This window comes from Tinamus guttatus, unplaced genomic scaffold (genome assembly GCF_059628265.1).
Source record: "Tinamus guttatus ecotype Peru unplaced genomic scaffold, ASM5962826v1 Tinamus_guttatus_pri_ptg000150l, whole genome shotgun sequence".
In the NCBI taxonomy this organism is placed as follows: Eukaryota; Metazoa; Chordata; class Aves; order Tinamiformes; family Tinamidae; genus Tinamus; species Tinamus guttatus.
Genome location: NW_028288684.1, coordinates 3,229,942 through 3,254,542, shown reverse-complemented (window position 1 = coordinate 3,254,542; position 24,601 = coordinate 3,229,942). Strand labels below are relative to the sequence as shown.

At 38.9% G+C, this 24,601-nt stretch overlaps 1 protein-coding gene across 1 annotated transcript; it reads right to left on the bottom strand.

The window, feature by feature from the left end:
• Nucleotides 1–4,127: 4,127 nt before the first annotated feature.
• Nucleotides 4,128–24,467, bottom strand: ALG5 (ALG5 dolichyl-phosphate beta-glucosyltransferase). Its single transcript, XM_088522284.1, has 10 exons — nucleotides 24,399–24,467; nucleotides 23,993–24,161; nucleotides 22,006–22,052; nucleotides 21,280–21,348; nucleotides 19,680–19,772; nucleotides 18,022–18,135; nucleotides 16,664–16,723; nucleotides 14,875–15,026; nucleotides 6,195–6,280; nucleotides 4,128–5,099 (listed from the first exon to the last, which is right to left on the bottom strand). Exons 1-10 carry the CDS (start codon nucleotides 24,465–24,467, stop codon nucleotides 4,987–4,989), a joined length of 972 nt encoding a protein of 323 aa, XP_088378410.1. The 3' UTR covers nucleotides 4,128–4,986.
• Nucleotides 24,468–24,601: the final 134 nt, after the last annotated feature.

Sequence of the window (24,601 nt, the reverse complement as noted above, 5' to 3'; positions counted from 1 at the left end):
CTCCTGCTCTGTCAAAAGGAAGTTTCAGACTCCTTTCTGAAAGGCTTTTACAGAAAGTAGAAGCCCTAAGAAAAGAGCTCTGGGTTCCCAATCACCTCATTTAGATTCAATATGTGATTTAAGACACTTACCGTCAGATTCTGTAGGCCTACCCTACAGGTGACTGTATATTTATATATGTATATATACACACATATATATGTATAAAGATCATACAAAGATAGGTCATCTTTGATTCTGACAGTTACAGATCTCTATTAGATGTTTTAAAGGATCTGTTTTCAGATAATTCTAAGTGAATTATTTTCCCATCGTCCCACCCCTGACGTGTGTTGGGATTGCTTAATACAGAATTTGGGATCTCTGTCACACAGCCATCTCCTATTTGAATAGTCCATAATGACTGTGTAGTTGCTTTTTAAATAAACAGATTTTCCACGATGTCTGCTAGGGAGTTTTCAGCGCTTACTTGTCATCGTGCTTCTTCTCTATATTCAGCACGAATTCAGTTACTGTTGACCTGTATTTTAATATGGGGCTCAAGACACAAGCTTAAGATACCTACCTCTGACCCAAATAAAAATTTTGTCAGCGTTCAAAATCCTTGCTCTGCTGCTGTCTGACCTGAAGGCGCGTAAAAGCCACAAGCAGTAAAACATTTTCAAGTTCCTCACATGCACTAAATCTCACTGTGGACAGGCTCTTACTGGCTCTACCTCTTGACACAGAAAAGCCACTTTTGCTTATGTTTTATTTGCTGCTTATTGGGATCCTCCAAGTGGGCATACCTTTCTCAAGAGTGTGCTGTTTGCCTATGCCTTGCATTACCTGCCCAACACACTGCTAGAGGAATGTTGATATCTGAGCAGGAGCAAAAGCTAAAAGCAATCACGAGTCAAACCTTCTGCTAAGGCGTGTGCCTGATGGAATCCTGGTCTCCTGTGATGGTTTATGCATCTTATATAATTTATGGGTACAAAAAGAAGGACCTGAGGATGCTACCCAGGCTGCTTCTAACCTTTATGTGAGACAGCCATGTTTCACTACTGAGTGTTACTACTGAAGGATATTAACACTCTAAGATGTTAATACCCCAGTAATGATGTGAGTCTCTCATAGTGCTGATTAATTTGGCTAGAGCAGCTTTAAGACTTTACTTCCTGTAGCTGTCCTCCCTCCCTGCAATCCTGCAACAGAGGCAACTGCTAAGTCCCCTTTGCTGCTTCTGCTTCAGCAGAAATTTGTCGTGCTACATGAACAAGCGCAGGTAACTGTGTCAGACCCGAGAACACTCCACACAAAGACATCAGAAAAGGATTGCTTCTACCCCAGAACACACTATGGCAGACTCTGAATTCAAATTATTTGAGCAGCACTATCAGCAAAGACCTGGTGTTGCTCAAATCCTTTCCTACCAGCTACTGATAACAGCAGGGCTCTCAGTACTGCCTGGGACTGTGTGCGAATGCAGGGAGAGGCTATGGGAGCTGTATTTACCATCTAAGTAAGCTGGTGCCTTTTTCACTCTAATCTGTTCTAATGTTGGGATGGTATCTTCTCACTGAATGGTTCAGGTAACTCTTCAAAATGATCTGCAGAAGAGTCTGGAAATCCTTCCACCATTTCTTAAGATGCGGACATGCATTACTTTAAACAACAGAGGAACTGAATCCGTATCTCTAAAACCCTGTCTGAATACACTGACCATTTGTGCGAGAGGGGAAAAAGAACCCATATGTTTGATGTTTGTCTTCACTTTAAGCAATAGAGAGTGTTGTGCCTCTCTTTTACCCTTTGCCTCATTCATACTGTCCAAGTTTCCTTTTTTTTTAAAAAAAAAAAAAAACTCCAAAAAACCCAGATCAGTTAATCGCTTTTCCTTTTTCACACAACTCATTAAATACTTGGTCAGTTCCATGCACCGAACTTGTTTTCTAGGAAAAACAGTCCTTCCTTAAAATGAGTATCTGCTATCATAGCATCTATATCAGCATAAGGGAGAGTTAAGAGTTTGATTTCCTGCTCTCTTTGTATCTGCCTTTTTAACTCTAAGTGAGCTTTTATTGTAATTTGGTGTGTATAATTCTCTGATTCTTTGTGAGAGAAGTTGTTGCTCCTCACTGCTCTTCAGAGCTGGAGTCTCTAGAGCTACTGCAGATTCTATTCATGAGAGTTGGAAGAATAACTGACATGGTGCCATTTATTCCTTTTATGGAACAGTGCTGAAAGAGGAATGGGACACGACTTGCATGGATGTTGCAGAGGGTAGATGACAACTGAGAAACAGATCTTAGGTTCCACACTGGACAGCATTTTGTTTGTTTAAGTTGTTTTAGGTCATAACACTTATGTACTGACCCTTTCTCATGGATAGAGCATAGTGAGTTCCTTCAATTCCCCTTCCTCACTGGCAGTATTTCCTTTTCCATTCCTAATAGATCTGTCCTCCTTCTCCATTCCCTCCTTCCACTCTCTGCTGAGTTCATTGCTATTCCCTCCTCCTTCCTCATGCAGTCCAAATACTTCCTCTACTCTACTTCACTCGCTGACTTTCAATCTCAGCCTTAGAATCAGCCTCCTATCAGTTTTTCTTTATATTCTTTCTGTCCCGCTTTACTTTCTTTTTTCATTTCTTCTTTTCCTCTTCATCCCACTTTAGCTTTGACCCCCAGGGCAATGAACAAGCTGCACTATCCAAGTGGACTAAACGCCCACAGCTGCCTGTGCCCATTACCATGTTCTCAAAAACACTTTTCAGGCACAGTGTGGGAGCCAGGGCAGGTCACGGACTATCTCCAGGAGACAGTTTGAATGCAGCAGAGAAGGGACGTAGTTTTCTTGTGTTGCACCGGTTTCCTTATTGCGGAGGAAATCTCTTAGGCTTTCTGTGAATTTGAGCCATGAATAAAGCTCACTGTATAGCTTTATAGTCCAGGATCTCTCCTCTGGACCTGAATGAAACAGACATGATAGCGCTCACATCCATATGACTAAGAGATGACAAGTGTCACCTCTGCATCCCTGAGGTAGAAGGTATCAAATATTCTGTGGTAATTATACATACGTAGATGAGTTTTTAAAGGAGAAAGTTCATTAAGGAGAGAGCTACAAGAGATTTTATCTGCCATGTTTTAGAAAGACAGTGTAGAAAACACATGATTTAAAAATGATTACACTAGCACCTCATTTCCCAGCTTTGGCAGCCTGCTCATAGAATCACAGAATTGTTGAGGTTGGAAGGGACCCCTAGAGATCATCTAGTCCAACCCCCCTGCTCCAGCAGGGACACCTAGAGCACGTGGCACAGGGTGGCATCCAGGTGGGTTTGGAAGATCTCCAGAGAAGGAGACTCCACAGCCTCTCTGGGCAGCCTGTTCCAGGGCTCTGTCACCCTCACAGGAAAGAAGTTCTTCCTCACAGGGAGATGGAACTTCCTGTGTTTCAACTCATGCCCCTTGCCCCTCGTCCTGTCACCAGCCACCACAGTGTGGAAGACATATAGGCTAAAAGAGCTGGTCATTAGCTGTTTTACTTATCATGGGTAAAATAATGCATCATCTAAGCCTCAGCATTTGAAAAAAAACAGTGAACTATTTCAGTCAAAATGTTAAAGTTCAGCTTTAAAGTAAAACATGAAGAAAATTTGAGGAAACTACTGACTGGCAACTTAAAGTCACAGCTATCATTCTTGAAGTCTGATCAGAGCAGTTCACTTTACCAGAATTGAGCAGCTGATATTTTATTCCAGCAAAAGCAGGAGTCATGTGATTGATTCTGCAAAAACTGTGGAGTAGGCAGAATATCAATGAGAATGAAGCCTGAAAAATAAATGGAACGTGTTTTTTGAGAATTTATTCCAACACTTCAATTTAGAGAAAACTGAGGTAACTTTTATAGGAGTAAAACCCAAAACTGAGTAACACCATTGGCAGAAAGAAGAGAAATTACCAATTAAAAATATGCACAGGTAAAACTGTATCCACTTCATGCTTCAAACATGTTCAAATTTGTACGTGCTTCCAAAAGAAAGACAAGCTTAGTTTGTTGGCAGTCCACAATATATAATTTTGAAAGCATTATTTAAAGTTGTATTCTGTAATAGGGTATGACATTGCTGAGAAAAGATCTTTTATGCCCCCTCTCTGATCTCATTTGAAGCATGAGAACTTCAAATTGGCATTGCTAATGCACAGGCCCCCAATGCACATTGAGTCTCATTTTCATATGCTCTGAATTACTTTTCCATGCCCTTTTTACTACAGATTTGGAGATGTCAAGGACTGCTAGCCTTGAACATACAGTATTCATTAGTATGTAAGAAATAGATCTATTTATAAAAGACAACATTTTAAAATGAAGTGTGCTCTCTCTTGAAACTTCCACAGTCAGTGTAGACAATCTGAAGTTTGATCTTAGACAAGCTATTTCGTCTTCAGACAAGAACATTTGGAATGTCAAGAGACCACTGAAAGTTCTTAGAACAGCCTTAGGAACATTATTTTTATAATAATGTAAAACCCATTAGTATTTCCCATAACATTGAATCTAAATATGTATCAGCGTGAAGCATGATTGATCATTACAACTTGTAATATGGCTGTAAATTTCCATATACTACAGAAACAAATGGTTTTGGCCATTTACAACAGACAGAATATTGCACCCTGTAGAATATACAATGCTTCTTTTCAACATGTACAATTTTACTAGCAGGAATTCTGAACGTACGATGAGAGAAAAGCAGATATATTCAAGTGAATTTATGTAAGATCCCCTGATTACCAGATAAACATCTTTTGAGAAATGCTTTTTGTTTCCTAAACAAGTTCCCCAGTAACAATTTTATAACACACATATATGTTGCAGGAATGACACGCACAGCAGGAGCAATGAAGAATTACCTCAGCTTTCATCACCATTTTGCTTCATTGAAACTGTTCTCATGTTCCATTAAGTATAATAATACATTTGGAGAATGCAAATAACCTAATTATATTTTCTTGTTTCAAGCTTCCAGGCACCGGTCATATATCGTAGTCGTATAAAAAGAAGATCCCTGCCCATCTGCAGCCAGCTCCAAAAGGGAACCAGCTTAGAACCTGTGATTAATGGAGAAGAAAATCATAAGGACATTGTTAGAAAAAACGAGCACCGGCAAGACACGCATTTAACTAGTGATGAACCTCTGCATTCTCAGCACATTCAGCCTACAGTCTAATTTTCATAAAAAATTATATAGCAAAAGTTAATGCCTTATAGTAATTACACCATACAAGGAATGGGAGATTCTAGTTTGGAAGCAGCACAGCACAGTAACTCAGCACATGCCACAAGATGTTTATGGTACAAGGTCTTCTGTACAAGGTTTTGTTCAGGTAAATAAGAACCTGAACAGTAATAATTATGCAAATTGTTTCTGAGTGACTTGGGAGACTTACAGCAACAGTATGAATTTACCGATCTTTGGGTAAATTAATGAACCCAGGCTATTAAACTAATTTCTTCTTCACTTCTGCTAGCATTCATGCCAGTGCAATACACAGGTGTGACTGCACTGACAGTAAGCATTCTCTTTCTAGTAAAGTTGGCTGAGGATATTACCTACTTGCTTGCATGCTCCTGTTCTTCCCATTCTTCATCACTGTTGCCATTTATTATATTTTTAGTTGTTCAGGGGTTGTGTTTTAGAGAAGAAATCCATGCTAAAGAAAATAAGTGGGGGAAAAAAAAAAGAAACTGCACTTGATAGGAGGGGATAAATGAGTTAAATAAAATGAGCAGGCAGCTGGAGACAAGCGACTCTTCAGCTGACTAAGAGATACTTGCCTTCAGTGGCCCATCAACACAACCCCTGAACACCTAAAGTACAATGTTCCTGCATACAGGTGTTCTGCAATCGCAGTATTATTGTAAAGACATCACAGCAAGTGAATGTGCCAAAGTACTGCTTTGCCCTAGCACTGCAGTTACCTGCGTTTGTTCCCAGTGGGAATGCACAGTTTTTCTCCCTCACTCCTCCTACTGGGCCTACAGTCCCATGCCTTGCCCAGGAAGCTGGCAAGGCTGCAAAATTGGATAGCCATATAAATGGAAGAAAGGAGTTTGGATAAGATCTGACTCACTCTGAGAACCGGTATGTTTATTTTATTCTGGATTAACATTTAAGAGATTTTATAAAACAAACAAATTCATACCTTCAATTTCAGTCCAGTTTACAGCAACTTCTGCTATGGGTATTTTCAAGCGCTGAGCTATATAAAGAAGTTCCACATCAAATGCCCTGAAGTAGAACAAGAAATAGCAAATATGGTGATATTTATTTTCACATGAAAGATGGTAGCACTATCAATTAAATCTGATATAATTGGTGTGAGTTATGAGGATGATACCAATGCTCTAAATATCAGATGCACAGAAATGAGAAATAAGTTACATGACTGAACGACTCAGAAAAGAAGCAACTTACATCCAACAATACTCTGCATCTATGTTTTTTAAAGGCATATATTATGCAGTACTTAGACCACAGTTCACCTTCCATTTCATCACAACCATGATTTAGACAATTTTAGACCAAGGCCGTCTAATCTGCAACATCAACTTATATTTCCAGCACCTTCATCGAAGGGGACTTCCTGCTGTGCCTTTATGCTGATTTGATGCTCTTTTTTTTTTTTTTTTTTTCTCTTCCTCCCTCAAGTGAAGACTAAAGGCAGCAGTGCAGAACTGCTGTGCACTAAGAGAGAGGCTCAACAGCAGTTGCAGTTTAGCTGTTGACCATTTAACATATAAAAGACCCAAATTTCTCAAAAACAAAATAGCTGAATGTTTATATGTGTAATCAGTAATTAATACATTTTAATTCTTCCACTATATGCTCAATAAGGCTTCTGGATCTGAGGCACTGAGTCTTTTCATATTAGATAAGTGCTTGGCAACCGGAGCTCACTTTCTTCATGCAGAAATCAGGATGCAAAATCACTAGTAGCTACTATTGACGTGAGAGAAAGCAAATCACAATTATGAAGTTTTGGTTGGAAGTTTTTGTAAAAAAAAAAAAAAAAAAATATTGCTGTGTACAGAAAATTTAGAAACTATTTTTAAGTCTATATACGATTCATATTAGGACATGGGCCTTTTGATTGCCATAAAACAGTTACAGGAATAAATTCATGTTTTTTTCCCCCCTCAGTGAACTGAATCTGCTCCAAGCAATCTTGCCATTTCACTTTTTTTTTTTTTTCCTCTCTAAATGAGCATTGAATATTATTTTATTAATTATGCCACGGTCTCTTTTATTGAAATCATACTGTTTGTTTTTTTGCTGACATTTTACATCTGTAAGCCAACGAAACATGTGTACACCTTTGCATGTCTATGAGTCATGTGCATTAGAGTAAATCTAATTTTGTAATACTACTTAACTGACTAAAAATGTTAAGAGACACAGAATATTTGTCTGATGAATTATACCATATGGGCTGCTCTAAAAATATCAGTTCATAAAATATTAGCCTAGTGAACTAATAGTCATTTGCAGCCATTTCTATGGATAACCAATTACTGGAATGTCAACACATAAAATACATCACAGGAAAGCAACATTAAATAGGTTGGTGAACTACAGTGCTCAGAGCAAAAGATGAACACAGGGATGAATCAGGTTGAACACTGACAGCAGTTACATCTGGTAGCCATCTGGGTAAACATTTCCCAAAATTAAAAAAAACAAACACACACCAACCAACCAACCCCCCCAAAACAACAGCAAAAACACTCCACCCTATTCAAAGCTGAAAGGGAATAGACTTTGTTAAGGTACTGCTGAGATGCTACCCCACCAGCTTTGCTGCACCCAATATGTATGGAAATATAGGCTGTGGTATGTTCAGTTCACTGATGGTCTGACACCCCTACTGCAGATACCAGATCCAGATGGTAAGAAAGAACTCGCTTTCTGCATGCGGAATTTAAGCATGGATATGTAGCTGGACTTGTTCTAGAGAGGGTAGGGGGGAAAAAAAAATCCACAGAACACCAGGGATGAGCTGGCGAGTGCAGTACAAGTGTCTGACATGAAGCAGCGAGTCATCCATTTCTGACTGCCGCCCTGTGAACAGAATCACCCTTAGAAATAGCAGGGAACTATTCGCAACACTGTTTCAGAGGCTTTTGCAGTCAACAGTAAAGCCAGGGCAGGGGGAAGATGGTTCGGCCTACCTTAAGTTTGACTCTAGCCTGAATGAACTCCTAGAACAGCTCAACAATTCTTTCCTGATCATATATGAAACTCAGACTCCAAACTAAGCCCCCTGAGTTAGACACCCATAATAGAGGGTAAAAACATCTTTCCAATCTATTTTGAATAATGGCTCTATTAATCTTATAGTTTATATAAATATGAATTGTAAAATACAGAAAGGGGAGAACTTTTTCATATGCTTATGTTTAAGTAGAAGAGTATATTTGCTTAAGTTATATTTTAAGAGCATGCTGGCTAAAATTTGATTGAACATCAAGTCTATAGGGTATTTAACTGAATTAAAAACTTCTTAAACTTCTAAAAGTGAACCTTTAGAAGGCTTCAGCTTATAAAATATCTATCCTACAAACTTACTCTGTATTTTGAGATTGCAGTTAGGCTCTTTTTTTCCCTTGTGCATCACCATAAATATTAAGTATTTCAAATTTCAAAATGAGGCTTTCAGTTATACTATAATTAGAATTTAAGAGTCTCTGCAATCAAAAAGATGTGCTATTCCAGCAGACTCTTGAAGCAGGGTCACAACTTCCAATGCCCAAGAGTTTTAAGAATGAAATACGCTGTCGAGGATTAAGCTGCCCATACTGCTGTGGCCGTACTAGGGCTTTGGAAAGTCCACATATGCCTGCAAAGAGGAAGACTTTTTACTGCACGATGAAACACACAGAGTTATATAAGCATGATGTTTTTGTGCAAATCAGACATTCATAAGCTATTCTACCCGTCATGCACAAAACCCAGAATTTTTTTCTCCGTGTTGGTCTAAATGGCTAAAGAGGGAAAAAAATCCCCACTGCTATAGGCAGCAGCTTCACATATTATGAATGTTGATTTGTCTGCAATTCTTACATTTAGACTCTCATTTTGAGATTAGTGACAAATTACAGAAACAAACATTAATATTTTTTAAATTAACTAGCTCAGTACAAAATAGAATGGCTTGTTCTGTGCACAATGTTGTTTTTATAGACAAAGGTATGCAATCAAGCTGCTGATTTGCTTCATCATTATAAATTGCCAATAACAAGTGGGCCAGTCAAGACAGGACCAGAACTGTGTTTGAGGTTCCCCTTGTTTGACCAATATTCCAGATAGGGCAGTAACCACTTTCCATCTCTTGTTTCCTTAGGAAAAGACAGACATTTTCAGGCTAGATGATTTATGGTATTTCTTGTAGTTAAAGAAATCAATGAGAAAATTTTAGATATGAAAATTCTCCCAGTGAGACCACCTAATTTTTCAGTTTTCCTCCTGTGCTTTATAATTCAATATATTAAAAGAAAAAAATACATCTTTCAGGTCAAGACAATAGATGGAGAAACAGAGCTTCTTTTGGAATCTGGAAGTGAGTAATTCCAACTGTCTCTATTATGCTTTTAAAATATCCCTTTTAATTTTCTTTTAAGTTTTAATTTAAAAAATGTGCTCCATCCATTTCTGAAAAATAGATTAGTGGTGTAATCAGATTCAGAACCTAAAAAACACAAAGCATATGCTCCCTGTTCAAAAGGTTGCTCTCATTTCAAACTAATGTCACAACTTTGCTCTTTAGAAAGTAAATTTTAAAAACATTTGGTTTATACTGGTATGCATACAGCCAGCTCTCAAAAGAGCACTTAAACAAAACAGTTAATGAAGACACACACACATGGCTTATTTGGGATGCGAGCATGACTTCCTAATACCAAAAACACTTCCAGTATCTAATAATTCTCAAATGCCAAATTTAAGAGTTAGATTAAAAAAAAAAACATATGGAGATATCTTGGTCTTGCTTTGAAAGTATTGCTGTATCAGCCTCATCCCATAAGGAAGAAATATTTTTCCTTGTATACATCAGTCTGCTCTTAAAATTTCCTAAATACAGGCATCTATACATCAAGCGCAACATGGGAAGCAGACAGCTGTGCTCTCAAACTTCTAGAATTCTTAACATTAAAGGGTTGATATTTAATTCAACATCAACTGGAAGAGAAAGAACATGTTGACGGAAGCAGCAAAATGGAGGTATGAGCAAATAATTTTTCATTCCTAATCTAGCTCAAATAGGGTTATTTCTTGGCTATTTTGAAACTGTCAATGCCACACAGATCATATAAAGGATATTCTTAACACATTCTCCAAGGCAAATATGGAAACAGAGGTTCCAGCTACCTGGTAATCCCAATGAAACACTGAAAACACCACAGGCATTTCTTCCCAGTGTTTCTAATGGCATTCTAATTGTGGAAACTTAAATTTTCAGCCTGTCCAGCTCAGAATCATAGAATCATAGAATGCTTAGGGTTGGAAGGGACCTCTAGAGATCATCTAGTCCAACCCCCCTGCACACACAGGGTCACTTAGAGCACGTGGCACAGGACTGCATCCAAGCGGGTTTGGAAGATCTCCAGAGAAGGAGACTCCACAACCTCTCTGGGCAGCCTGTTCCAGTGCTCTGTCACCCTCACTGTTAAGAAATTTTTCCTTAAGTTCCTATGGAATTTTTGGTGCTTCAGTTTCCGGCCATTTCCTCTAGTCCTATCATTGGCCAGAAGCAGGACAGCTATATTGATTACGCTGACTTATTTACTGCCAGGGCATCAGCCTCCAAGAAGGAGAATGTGCTCCTGACACTCACCCTTTGAGTGAGGTTCTGTTAACAGCCTGCAGAGAGATACAGAAATAAAGCCTGCATTCTCTCTTGGGGCAGTAGTGACAACCACCAACACTTCAAGGCAATCTCCTACTGCCCAGTGCTAATTCAGCACTTGTTGTCTCTTGTATGCAGCAGAGTCTACTAAATGCCTCCGTGTGAGGGGAAGAATTCTTGGGCTTTGTCTACAGAAACAACTGCCACTGCCAATAGAGTACTCAGTCTTCCCCCTATTCCTTTCAGGATTTACTGCATGGTTTATCCTTTTGCTACAAATGGAAGATATTTCTTAACTTCCACTGTAATATTACCCCAGGAAAGAAATCTTGACCAACTTAATTTACCTACATATTCACCTATGTACAAATTACTTAGATTCCCTTTGTAGTCAAGGGCAGGATATATTCACTTCTATGCTGCATTTTTACACTATATTCAGTCTATATTAAGATGAAATGAATTATACCTTTCCATTGCCTATGATGGCAAACTAAATGATGAGTAGATACACTCAAGATGTGATGAATACTGCCCTTTTTAGGCACATATTTATATTTTAATTGAATGATAAACTTAACACTACAGTGCAGGGATTATTATATAACCAATTTTGTAACCATTTTATATTAACACCATGAATAGATATGTTATGCATTAACGTTTGGTCTAAGTATTTATTATGTTCTTGCATGATTAATGAGTCAAGTGAATTCTATCTCAAAAAAATCTGAATATGACCAAACTCAAGCAGAAAGGATACAGGAGACTTGTGCAGAAGCTGCATGGCCTTTATCCTCTCAAATAGCTCACAACACACACAGGTTCAACAAGGGGGAAGAGTTCAGAGATTAGATATAGGCAGGGTTATGGTTCTCAAAGGGATACGACCTTATTTTAAACACTGTTTGTTGGCTGAACATTCCCCAGAACTCTCCTCCATTACCACAATGTCTCAATACTGACCAGACTAAAGTGAATTTCTTCTTTCAATACCTAATGGAGTGTTCTCCAATGGGATTTTAGGATTCAACAAAATGAACTATTTTTTTCTGATATCAAAACCCACCAATGTAAGCGCAGAGATGCCAGCAAACCCAAATTTCACTCTTCCATCTATTGACACAAAGCGGTTTCTCTCCAGTCCCCAGATGACAGTCTCAGTGGGCATGAGTTGCTGTGACCCACTCAAGGATTCCCCTCTGTTCCAAGTCAGCAGAGGGGTAACAGGCTCATTTTATTAGGAAAGTGTATGAGGGGCCTATTTAATTCTATTAAATCAAGACTCTCTCCAAAAACACTACCCCAAGATCTACCTGTGTGCCCCGAAGGTACAGGGCAAGCTGTTCTGTGAGTACTAGTAATACCAAATCAAATTCTTGTTTCCTACACACCTGATGGTCCTACCTCATTTCCCACTGCAATTATCTCAACACCACAGACATTTCACTTGTGACTACCCTTTCCCACACAGCCACTTTTTCCCCCATCCTCATGCCTCCCAGTCTGCTAGCTTACTTCCAAGCCTCATGGATAATGACTCTAAAGGAACAGCACTGTTTCATGTGCTGAAATGCTTGTTTCAGTTACAGGGGCCGAATGGTTAGCTATAGACCTAACAGTAAGTAACTTTTGAGTACTATAGCCTTTCCTTCAGCAATGGCACCAATCTGATTTTCTCTCCTCTACCTTGCTTTCAGTTTCTACCAAATTTGCTGAAACTTTTTATATGTGAGAACTCTGCTGTTCTGTCAAATTTGGTTGAAATTAGAAAACTGGTATGAAAATGGAGAGAGGAATACTGGCTGATGGACAGATGAGGAGAAAAACAGATAAATTATTGCCTGTTTCAACAGAAAACTAAACAATTAAACCAAACAACAACAACAGCAGCCCTTGTTTTAGGCAGATTTGTTGCTTGGCAATATTTAGAAAGTTGCTTTTGGAAGAATGAATTGCACTTTTTTACTTAAGGGATACATTTATGGGATTATTTTAGGGATTATTATATACAAAAAACTTTTATAACAACACATACATGCACAACAAATTAGCACACCAAAACCTTAAGTTCTGGTATGTTCCACACTAGCAATAAAACTAAAATGAATTAACAGTATTATCTTTTCACTGCTTCTATTCCTAGACAGAGGGGTGCAGAAAATGTACAGCATATAAACGTTTTTGCTCTTCTGTTCCTTTGTTACTAAAGAAAGTTAGAGTAGGAAGAGAAAGTCTGTTAAGGGATTTAAAAAAAAAAAAAATCTCATGTTTTATCTAGTATGGCTGACCATAACTAGAGTTATATTCAAAATTGCTCAGAGTAAGACTGATGGCTGCATTTTTATCCCCCCCCTTTTTTCCCCAGTATTTCTTCTATATAATAATTAATTCAAAAGGGCAGTAAAGTTAAATAGCAATTTTGGGAGGTGCACATTAGGGCTTTGAATACATGTTTAGCCACATATTTAGAAAATTGCAGAATATGAAGGATTCAATAACTGCTTATACAGTTTTATAGATTAAGCTTGAAGCATTATCTGTGTTTTCATTATATTTTTTCTTAGGGCAATCAATAAATCACCATCCTAGCAAAGGGATTTTTCTGAATGCTGCACGCCACAATTCCATACCGAATTCAACAGAAGCTCTGCATTGCACATCAAATTTGTATGCCCAGACACTATGTTTGAAAAGCTACTCTGGAAGAGCAACAAAGCTTGGCTATCACTGCCAAAACTCCAGCTAAAACTAGATGTGTTGCCCTGGACTAGGACTGTGGGATCATACAAACTTTTGCATGGGAACGTTGCTCAGTAGTTCCCCTCCTTGCCAGCAAACAGTGCCCTGTGAGGGATCTTCTGGGATGAACAGTAGTTTGAAAAGATTTGATTATACTTAATTAAGCCTGGGAACTGTCACCATCCTTTTCAGCATTAGTTGTGGTGTAGAAAATTTACAGAAATTATGGTACTTATGTGGAAAGAGCATTTCATTTTCTTAAAAGCCGTCATCACTATGTCAGTCTCATAAGGAACTGTTCTAGCTAAATTATAATGAGAGACAGCTCTAAAGCAATTCAAAGGGTAAATGTAATTGTCTACTGTATTAAATAATGAGATTTATCAGAAGTTCTCTCTTATTAAAGAAAAAAATAAGGAAATAAGCAAAGAGAAAAGTTTCCTCTCCCTTTAAGTCTTCAGTGACTATGAACAACTTACCAGATAATAATTTAAGGAAAAAACACTGCAGTTGATAAGTATTGAATTGTGAAGTCACATTGTCCAGAGATAGACTAAACAAAGTTTTGAATTGGGCTGGTAACTCTCAACACATATCGCTATAACAGGGTCTCTCCATTCCTCACCCTGCTTCCATGGCTTGTAGCTATAAGAAGAGAGAGGAATCTCTGAAGTAGGGAAATGACTACAACAGAAGAGTAAAAGGTTGTTTACAGTTTCTCCTGTGGACAAGAGCTCTTAGCATTTTCTTTACTTCCTTCTCTAAACCAATTAGAAGACAAAAATAAGTGATCTACTTTGAGCACTACACAGCTTTCTATGCTACATGCTTAAGTAAAACGAGTTTGCAAGGAATCAGTTGCCATCACCCAAAATATCAGTACTGTCAACTGCGAGAAGGTTTTAAAAATTCATCAGATTCTGTTTTTAAAAAAAAAAAAAATCAAAGCTTAGTAAGCCATCCCTTCTCCTCCGCATCACAAGAGGGTGAACTCAAATTCCCAGCAATTTCCTACAGTGCATCTTAATGAAATTCCTAATGAACAGCAGGACAGCATAACAAGAAATCTAAAATGCCACACACATACTGCTATAATTTGTTAAAAATATTGAGCAGCTAGGATGTATATATAGACACCACATGCTTTATTGTAAATGTTGATGTTAGCTTTTCAAAGCTATGTTCAGTTGGGAAGGTGAGGTGAGAAAAAAAAAAGAAAAGAAAAAAAGGCATTTACCAGCGTTCTATGTGAAGAGTTGTAAAAGTCTCTTCTGCAGCTTTTCTGGTTAAAAGTTTGAATCCACACTGTGTGTCCCTGATCTCTTTGACACAGAGAAACCATACGAGGAAATGGAACCCATACATGAGAAGAGTTCGGAAGTAAGAGCGCTGCAAATGAAAGGCAAAAAGTTAAATGCTTCATCTATACAGTGAGCGAAGAGTTTAAAAAGAGCTGGCTTAAAAGAAAATAATTCTGTTTTGTAACAGCTTTCAAAGTTTTAAAACTGTTTTGTTTGGCACTGGCACAAAATCTGAACTTCTAAATTGTTACAGCAGAACAAAAGAACAGCTGAATAGAAAGGCTTGTCAATTAAGTTCATGGGTGGATACTGGCCCAGAATATGAAATGTCCAAATTCTTATCCCTGCTTTCCTTAATTCAACAGTACTTTTTCATTCTGGATAGTACCATATTAAGTAGAGTAGAAACCTGAATTTCAGGTCATGATTGGAACAGTCATAATGTCTTCTCTATGATTCTCTGGGAATTTGGGGTGCTAATATAGGAGGAAAGAAGGAAGAGGGGAAATTCATAGTACATCCTCTACCTCTACTTGCCATTTAAATGCCATTTTTAATCTGTCTAGTCTTCTGTTCTCATAAAACTTCATTGAACAGGCCCAACAGATCCAAAAGTTACAAGAAGGATGATATAGAACAAATCCAGCAGGACTGTATAAAAGCTGTTTTTCCTCAAGAATATACACTAAAAACTAAACACTCATATGATATGTTTGTCCATACAAGTCAGAGGCTGAACTCTGGATTCAAAGATGTCTTTCCTAGGCCTGTATTGCAGACAGCTTCTAAACATGGATAGCTTAGATCCACAAATCACTAACTCACTGCGGGCCTTAAGCTGAATTTAGATTCTTGCATCCAAGATTAAAAGCTAAACATGTAAAATTGCTGGGAGTCAAAATTTTAGCTGGTAGACATCTCTGGATGATAGGAGATGCTTTTGAAGCTATTCATTTCAAATTTCAGTTGAAAAAAAAAACCAACAACAACAACAAAAAAAAAACAAACAGAAGATGCTCAACTTACTAGGTAATAACAACGAGAGCACTTATGCAGGCAGCAAGGCTGCTCTGTACAGACTTCCAATTTTCCTTTGGCCTAAGAGAATTCAAATGCCTATCTTGTGCCACCCAGAAAAGTGCTCAGGTCCCAGAGTAGTGGCAGATCTGGTGTGGAGTCTTTGCAACTTTTGATGAAGGTGAACCACTGTGCAACCAAGACCTTTTACCTCAGCCCCAGTACTGGGGGCATATACACGTAAATAGACGCATGCACAAAATGTACATACACAGTGCACACATGCACAGAAACTATTCCAGCATAGGAGCTTTAACTCATCACTAAAAACAAAACACTAATTTCTGCAGGTTGTGCCTAAAGCTTTACATTTAAACAATATGAAAGGAAAATGGTTTCTTGCTGCTAATTATGTCAAGGATTTGAAGATGTGTGTGTGTAAGATGTTCTCAACTAGAAAAATTAAATCCTTAAAACTGAAATGCTAACTTTTTATGCAAACCAGACCAAAGTTGGTGGTGTTTCAAATCTAGAAGAACACATTCTTCACATATGACTGAGTATATAGTAAACTTATGACAAGTTTTCCCCACTTTTATCTTCCAGTCTTTTACAAATCCTATTTATTTATAAAATCTGAATAGCAGTATCAAAAAATGGAATCAAGTGTTTTATTATTTAAGTGTTCTGCAGGAAACAGAAACATACCTTTGCTATTGAGTCCTTCTCCAGATGAGCTCTAGAACCACAGGAAATAGCCATCCCATTCTGCACAAAAGTATAAATTTAAGACTTGTCAGTTAAACTACTATTTGAGATTCCCCATTAAATCTTCAAGTGTTATTACAGATGCATAATAAAAACTTCAAAGCAGTAGATCTTTCTGCTTCCTGTAGCTGTACTTTTTATACTGGTAGATTCTGAGGCAAAAATAAATCTTTTCTTCAGTTAACAGAGCATCTAAAGTTTATTTTATTTTGTATATGACACATACAAATTATCACAATTTATTCATATCTGGTTCAGCTTACATAGTTCCTCTGAGCTATGCAGAGAGCACGTGTTGAATAACATACATAACATGAAGTGCCTTGGAATGCTCAGTGCATAGAGGTATGTTTGCCCTAAATATTACACCGTGAAAGAACACTGCATTAATGTATTTTTAAAATAAATGAAATATCATGGTATCAATAGAAATATCATCTCAAATTAATTTAAAAGAGATGATCCAAATGGAAGACTGAATTTTTTTTTTATGCTACTCCTTCTCACACCAAATACTTCAAGCCTGCGACATTCGGGAGCAGGCGAGCGATGCTGGAGAACCAGGAGCTGCTGCTGCCTTGGCAGGGGCACGGCAGGGCAACACTGCCTCCCCGTGGCTCAGCAGCTCGGGTGCCCCTTTCCTTCTTGCAGGCACATCCCTTCGGTCTCCCCCTGCAAGACTGCACAGCACTTCTTACCTGGCTTCCAAAATGGCAGAAAATATTTCCCTGTTCTGCAATGGAAATAAGTCTCATTTCTTTCAAATCAAGTACCTGAAATAAAAGAGCTACCCAGGAGAAGCTCTTATTTTCTGTTGTTGTTATTTTTGTTTGTTTTTGTTTTGTTTTAGTTTTTTTTGTTGCAATAGAAGTTCTTTAATAATGTGGTTAAACTGACAACTCCTAGAAAAGATAACTTATATAAAAGAGGGTGAAATTAAGATGCATCCTTAGAGCTAAATAGGGTGACACCAGATGAAAATAAAATATAAAATCCATTTAACAAACCAAAAACTGTTTTTAACTTAGCAGGTAATGTAAGGCATTGGAACAGACTACAATAACTACAAATGCTAAATAAAACATGTACTGTACTGAGAAAGGCATGATGAATGCAGGGGAGATAAGAAGTTGAAGCTATCTACTGACAAGCCCACTCTTGCTATTCAAAAACCCTAGCTCTTCAGACTGTATCTAAATCTTTAACTGGATCTCAACAAACTCCAGTTAAAATGGAATCACAATAAATTAACCTATATGCATGAGTATTACACTAAAACCATAAGAACTTGTACTCACGGGCCATGGCTGAAGATTTTTTAGACCTTCCTCTACTTTTTCAATATCTGGAAATTTTGTAGCCCCATCTGCATCAGCCATAAGAATTTTCTTCCCCCGGGAACTAAAGACACCCTGGAATTGAAACAGTTGATAAAAAAACAGCACCTTCTAAATCGTTATTTGTCATAAGCCAGTTGCAAGAGGTTGCATAAATCTAGTGTAGTAATTGGAGTAGTGGCATCACAGAAATGGAACACAACAGGTGATTCTTGCAGCAGATATTCTGCTGCAAACTACAATAAATTAGTTTATATTGCAAGCATGCTTATAGAGGCTTCACGTATTGCTCAGTGTTCCACAATAATATATTATGCATTAAAAGGGTCAGTCTCTCTCCTTACAACCTAAAATCCTGAGATAACAAGTTGCTACAGTTAGCTATAGAGGGAGGCACCAAAAAGCAATGATGAGCAGCTCTTGCTGCACTGGAGAGCTTTTCTTTGTTGTCTGAGCTATGCTTCTCTATCAGTCTAGAGCCATCCAAAGCAGGAGGCTTTCCATTTCAGTGGTAATGGAGAGAGAATATTTCTCAAAGCTGATTTAAAATAAAGCACGGTGTCATGGCAAATGCTCTGTGACAAAGCAGACCTTATAGCTTATTTTGCCATATTCTTAGTCAGCTCTTTAACATTTTTTGAAGGAGGCCGAATAGAAGCACAGTAGCGGGTTTGCCAAAAGTGCTGTCATGACTGAGAACACAGGATTTGGTAAATTCAAATTTACACTGCAGACTGTAGCGTGTATCACACAGCATTCTCCTTCTCCTAAAATAACTGAAAAATATTATTCCTTAGGAGTACTCAGTATTTTAACTATGCTTTCTCTTTGCTGTAGTTACTGGTGATCACAAGAAAAATCTTTGAAGCCACCTATTGAAGTCTAAAGCTTTACTGAAGCAATCAGTGGATAAAACACAACTGTAAACTTTACAATTACTTATTAAATGACTGAAGAGCCTCTCAACCCATAAATCATGTCCATCTCTTACTAAAAGTAAGATGTCACTTATCCTAGGAAAGAATGTTTCTTCTAAAATTTTAAGTTACTTTATTTTTTGGAAATGATGATTTCATACAATATCCATGTGCACATTAATATCTGAAAGTATGATGTCTGCCCCTTCTATTACCATGTGCAGGTGATAATAGTGAACTACAGGAATACAAAATTTCTTAGAGAAAAGTGCTCTTAATCTTTTTTAAAGTTAGAACTATGAACTGGAAGCTTGCAAATTTAGCTGTAAAAAAGTTTTTCTCTACAAAAGTTTTACTTAAATCTACTCTTTGTTGTTGTTTTTGCTTTTTAGTTTTGCTTAGAAGTAGCCCTCCATCTAACAGAAGTATGTAGTCCAACATTTTAAAAAGAAAAAAAAAATCTTTTGAATTCTCATATGAAAGGAATTCTTCACTGCTGTCTTTTCCAGGTAGGGAATATTGTTTTCAAGACCTAAAATTAGCTTACTTTGTTTTTGATTTAATTTATGGAATCCATTCCCAGTTTTCCTATAATCATTTTGTTAATATATTACATTCAAAACTTCGATCCACACATCCGTATCATTTACATAGTGGGGCACAACTTGTTTAAATAGAGAAGGAGAAGAAAGCATCAGTTACCATCCTGACTGCTCCTCCTTTCCCTCGATTTTTTACCAAAGGAAGCACTCGCACTTTGTCGCTTCCATATTTCTTGCTGTACTTCAGTGCAACCTAACAGACACATAAAAAAATATTCATAAAACAAAAACAGAAATCAAGGTAGAAGTTTGCATTTGCTCACCAATTTTTAGTTCAATAGCACAGAGTTATAGTCACTTCAGTCTGCACAAATACATTTCCCAGAGATTGCTGAAGTCTGTTCAGGAAAATAAAAACCAGTTCACAGTGAACACTGAAGACTGAAAGAGATAGTCAGGTTCAGTAAGAACAGGATACTCCCCCAAGCAGTTCTACAGCCCATTTTATCTATCTCATCAAAGTCTGAAAGACTCAATACTGATGTAGTTTACATTATACTATTACAAGACTTTTATATTAACAGCTACAACTAGTCAAAGAAATATAATCTTCTACTAGTGCTACCTATTTCCCATTTGTTTCACTTATCTGTGGTTAAAATAAATAAAAATCACAAAGATCTAAAACCCCATTCATACCGCAGGGATGTGCACTTCTGGTGCATACTGTGAGGAAGAAAAAAAACCACAAGTTCTCCTCTAATCTCTTCCAAAGGCTGACTCAATCCTTGCAAGTTGAGAGGTCCACAGCTACTGTATGCTGCTAGAAATGATGCTAGCAGGAACGCAAGGAAAACAAATGTACATGCACAATCCTAACAGTCAAGATTAGGAGAAGCTTAAGAGAAATGAAAAAGCAGCACTCATGTTCATAGCTGCCCTAAACACCCATCGTGCAATAGCTGAATGAAATTCAAGTTGCTCAGCGTTCACTTACTCTGACATGCATCCATTAGAAGCAGAAGACTGCAGAATTATTTTGAAAATGACTGCTACTGGCAATGGGTTTTTAAGTGAACAATTTTATGACCACAGCAAACTATGCTGTAACATAATAATAAAAAAAAGACTACAGTGGCAGTTAAAAAGAGAAGCACAGAGAAGGATGAATAGGCATTCTTAAAAGAGAGGAAATTGGGGGGGGGGGGGGGAGTGGAAGTTTGGAGAGAAATCCCCTATCTCAGGCTTATTGATGCTATCAAGAGACACCGAGTTACAAATTTATAATGTTCTTGAGGTGACATTGTGGAAGTGGCCGTGTACTCGTGTAGCTGTAGTGCCCTGGAGTATCATTTTATTTAATGATGGCATGGGGAACAGCTATAGGACACGTCAGCCATGCCATCCATCACAGAGGGCACAAATCAGCCTTTCAAAAGGCTTCTTAGTTTCACTAAGCTCCGTATTTGCATCACTATGCACATGTGGAATATTTCAGGGGAAATCTGAAGAAATTAAACAGAATTTCAGATGCAGGAAAGCAGCTGTCACATCTGACAATCATAAATAATAGCACTGGCCAAATGTGTGTGCATGCGACTCTCAGTGCTTGCAGAATAATGACAGAAACTGTCTAGAAACAAAATTTTAATTACTAGGGAAAACTGAATACCAAAATGTATGGACAAAAGATTTTCATGGTTCACAAATCCTATAAACTCATAGGTCCAATTATTTGGTAAGAAACTGCCCTTTCTTACCTGCTTGGTTTGATCTTTGCTACCATCGTCAACCACTATTACTTCATAAGTGAATGAAGGATCTTGTTTCTGAAAACAAAGAGAAACACTGCATTTGATACAGCCTCTTCAGCAGGCAGCACGTCTTTCGAACACTGGTGTTCTTTTCTCCCTAGCACCTTCTCATTTGTGTTTACAGGCAGGCACCAAGATGACGGGGTAAGTTTGTTATGACGGCAATTACAGTCAAAGACTTTCGCCATTTAGATGTCTGTCCCATGACCAGCAGGTTGCCACTTTTCTTCTCAGCTACTAACCAGCACTGAAAATAATGAATTTATTGAAAAAGAGTATGCAAAAACTCAGAACATCACTGTTAAAAAGCAGACAAAACCCAGCATACAACTCCCTGCCCCAAAACCTTCATAATTTGCTTCTTAACCAGATAATCAATCCTAATAAGAAGCAAATGTTGTTTAAAAATACTGGAGGCACAAACTAAGTTGTACTTTAATCTCTACCTTGGATACACACCTTGCATGCAAATTTTTGTTATGATATAATAATTTTTTTTTACTTAATTAAAAAATACCTTCAAGCATTCAATCTTAAAATAGCTGATAAGAGACAGAAGCATTACTTTTATGCAGCTAGTTAAAATGTTTTAACATATAACAAAATAATCAAGTAACTCGATCAGACTTGTATGCAACGCACAGAAAAATAATGAATTCTGAATGAAAATACCTGTCTTTTTTCTAGGTAATCCAAAGCTTCATCCATCATAAGAGGCACTACAGAAAAAGTGGAGGAGCTCAGGTTAGTAGATATAGCAGGCTAAACGAACGAACACATGCACAAGCAAGCTGACAAAAACCACAGAGCTAAGGAGAGCAAGTTGCTTCATTCATAAAACACCAGCCTCAGTAAACAAATGTAGCCCCTGATACTAATCCCCTTGCCCTAAGTCCTGTCCTTTCTGAAAACAGAAATGAATTATGAAAACAAAGAAATCCATGTTTAAAGGGCTAAAAACATTTCTTTGAAGATCAAAATCAATGTTATTTTGAAACATGTAATTCTCTATATATTATTAGAGAAACACCCAAAAAAAAAAAAAAATCAGCCACAGGTCAACTTGCAAACCAGCACTGACTAATCTTTTTGTATTTAAAAGAGGTGACAGAACCCAGCAAGGGAAATACCTAGTACTAGTCAGTATCATACGTTCTCTTACTAACGCTGCTGGCCTAGACACTTCAGGCACTTTACGGGCATTACTTTTGCTGGTAATTTATCTGTAGAATACAAGGTATTCAATCTCATGGTGGTCTTTGCAGTATATGCTTTTTCCAAGGAAAACATCGGGTGATTATTCCATATTTCAAAAGACAGAAACCTCACTATAAATAAATAAATAAAAATCACATGAAATGTATTACATCCTTGCTCACAGAAAGCATGCATTTGAGCATCAGAACTGTCTTCAGCTGCTGTAAAACTTGGCTCCAGAAACTGCCAGGGCTACCCTGCAGTCTAGATGCACGTTATTTGCCAACATCCCTTGTCATGCAATCCTGAAGAGCTCAGTACTTCCACTTCACCAGGAAAGGGGATGACAAACATGCGCTAACGTGTCAACAACCACAGGCAGAGATGCAGAGTTTGAAGGCTTTCCGATGGCGTATGAAAGTATCATCTTCTAGCAGCATATGAATGGCCAACCATAGAATTGTTATGGTTGGAAAAGAACTTGGAAATCATTGAGTTCAACCATACGCCCTTCAACAACATGCCTGTTAAACCATGTCCTTAAGTACCTCATCTACACATTTCTTGAACACTGCCAGGGATGTTCACTCTGCCACTTCCTTGGGCGGCCTGTTGCCATGTGTGACTACTGTTTCCATGTAGAAATGTTTCCTAATATCTAATTCAGACCTCACAACCTGAGGCCAGTTCCTCTTGTTCTATCTGCAGTTATTTTGGAGAAGAGATTGATCCCCACCTCACGACAACCTCCTTTCAGGTAGCTGTGGAAAGCGATAAGCCCTGAGCCTTGTCCCCAGGCTAAGTAATTCCAGCTCCCTCAGCTGCTCCTTGTAAGGTCTGTGCTCCAGCCCCTTCGCCAGCTTCATTGCCCATCTCTGGGCACACTCCACCACCTCAGTGTCTTTCTTGTAGTGAGGGGCCCAAAGCTGAACACGGCATCCGAGATACAGCCTCTCCGGCACCGAGTTCGGGGGATGATCCCTTCCTTGGTCCTCCTGGCTACACCGTTCCTGGTACAAGCCAGGAGGCCGTTGGTCTTCTTGGCCACCTGGGCTACTGCTGCTCATGGTCAAGCCATGAGTCAAACACGAGACCATCCTGTTTCTGCCTGAAGCTGCTGCTGTTTGTTTCAGAGTAGGAAGTGCTCGAAAGTTGAGTTTAAAAATCCTTTTCTCGTTCTTTCCTCACAACATCTACAAAGGAACAAGCAGCTGCTTTGTCATGCTTAATTTTAATATACACTATTCTTACAACTCACATTTGTTGCTAAAAATAGCAAGGGGCAGATTGCACAGTTTCTTAACTCTTAAATTCAACGTTTGTGGACCGGTTTCTGGAAACCGGGCACAACACGGAACCTGGCCTGCCAGCATCTATGGCTAACAAAAACCAACATCTGCACTATTAGAACAAAAACTGACAGATTTTCTTCTTTTTTCCCCCCAAACAAGAGAAATCTTACACCGGTCTTCCTCATTGTACGAAGGCACAACAACAGAGAGTTCCCTTGTGGCAGGATCATATATGCTGGGGACAGGCTCCCTCCCTTCGGCGGTCACAAAGAGCTTTTCCTCTTCGTGTCGGTGGAAGGCTGGCATTTTTACGGCAGTTACGTGAGCAATCGCACAAACCTGTGAAGAAAACAGGGAAACACGAACATTTCGGAGCGCTGTTTACCGCTCGCTAACCAGGAGGGTATTTCACGCACACGAAACACCAGAATTCCGGTATTTCACGCTCGCCTCGCGCAGCGACGCGGCTCGCGGCAGCGCAGCCGCGACCGCCGCCCCCGCCACGCGGCCGCCGCCGCGGCGCCCGCGGGCCGAACCGGGCCGGTACCGCCGCGCCGCCCGCCCCGCGGCTCTCACCAGCACGAGGGCGGCCGCCACCAGCGCCGCGGCCGCCAGCAGCGCCGCTGCGGGCAGCGGCAGCGCCATGGCCGGCGGCCCGCGCCGCCTATCGCGCCGCTCCAGCGAGGCGGAAGCGGCCGCCCCGCCGCGCCGGGAGCCGGAGCCGCCCGCGGCCGCGGGAAGCGCCGCCCCGGAAGGAGGCGCGGGGGCGGCAACGGCGC

Excerpts from the sequence above, each read along its gene's own strand:
- ALG5 (XM_088522284.1), bottom strand. The coding sequence starts at position 24,467 with ATGGCGCTGCCGCTGCCCGCAGCGGCGCTGCTGGCGGCCGCGGCGCTG. Across the intron at positions 22,053-23,992 it reads GTACAATGAGGAAGACCGGT|TGCCTCTTATGATGGATGAA; the intron begins GTAAGATTTCTC and ends CTTTTTCTGTAG. Across the intron at positions 19,773-21,279 it reads GCAAAGATCAAACCAAGCAG|GTTGCACTGAAGTACAGCAA; the intron begins GTAAGAAAGGGC and ends TGTGTCTGTTAG.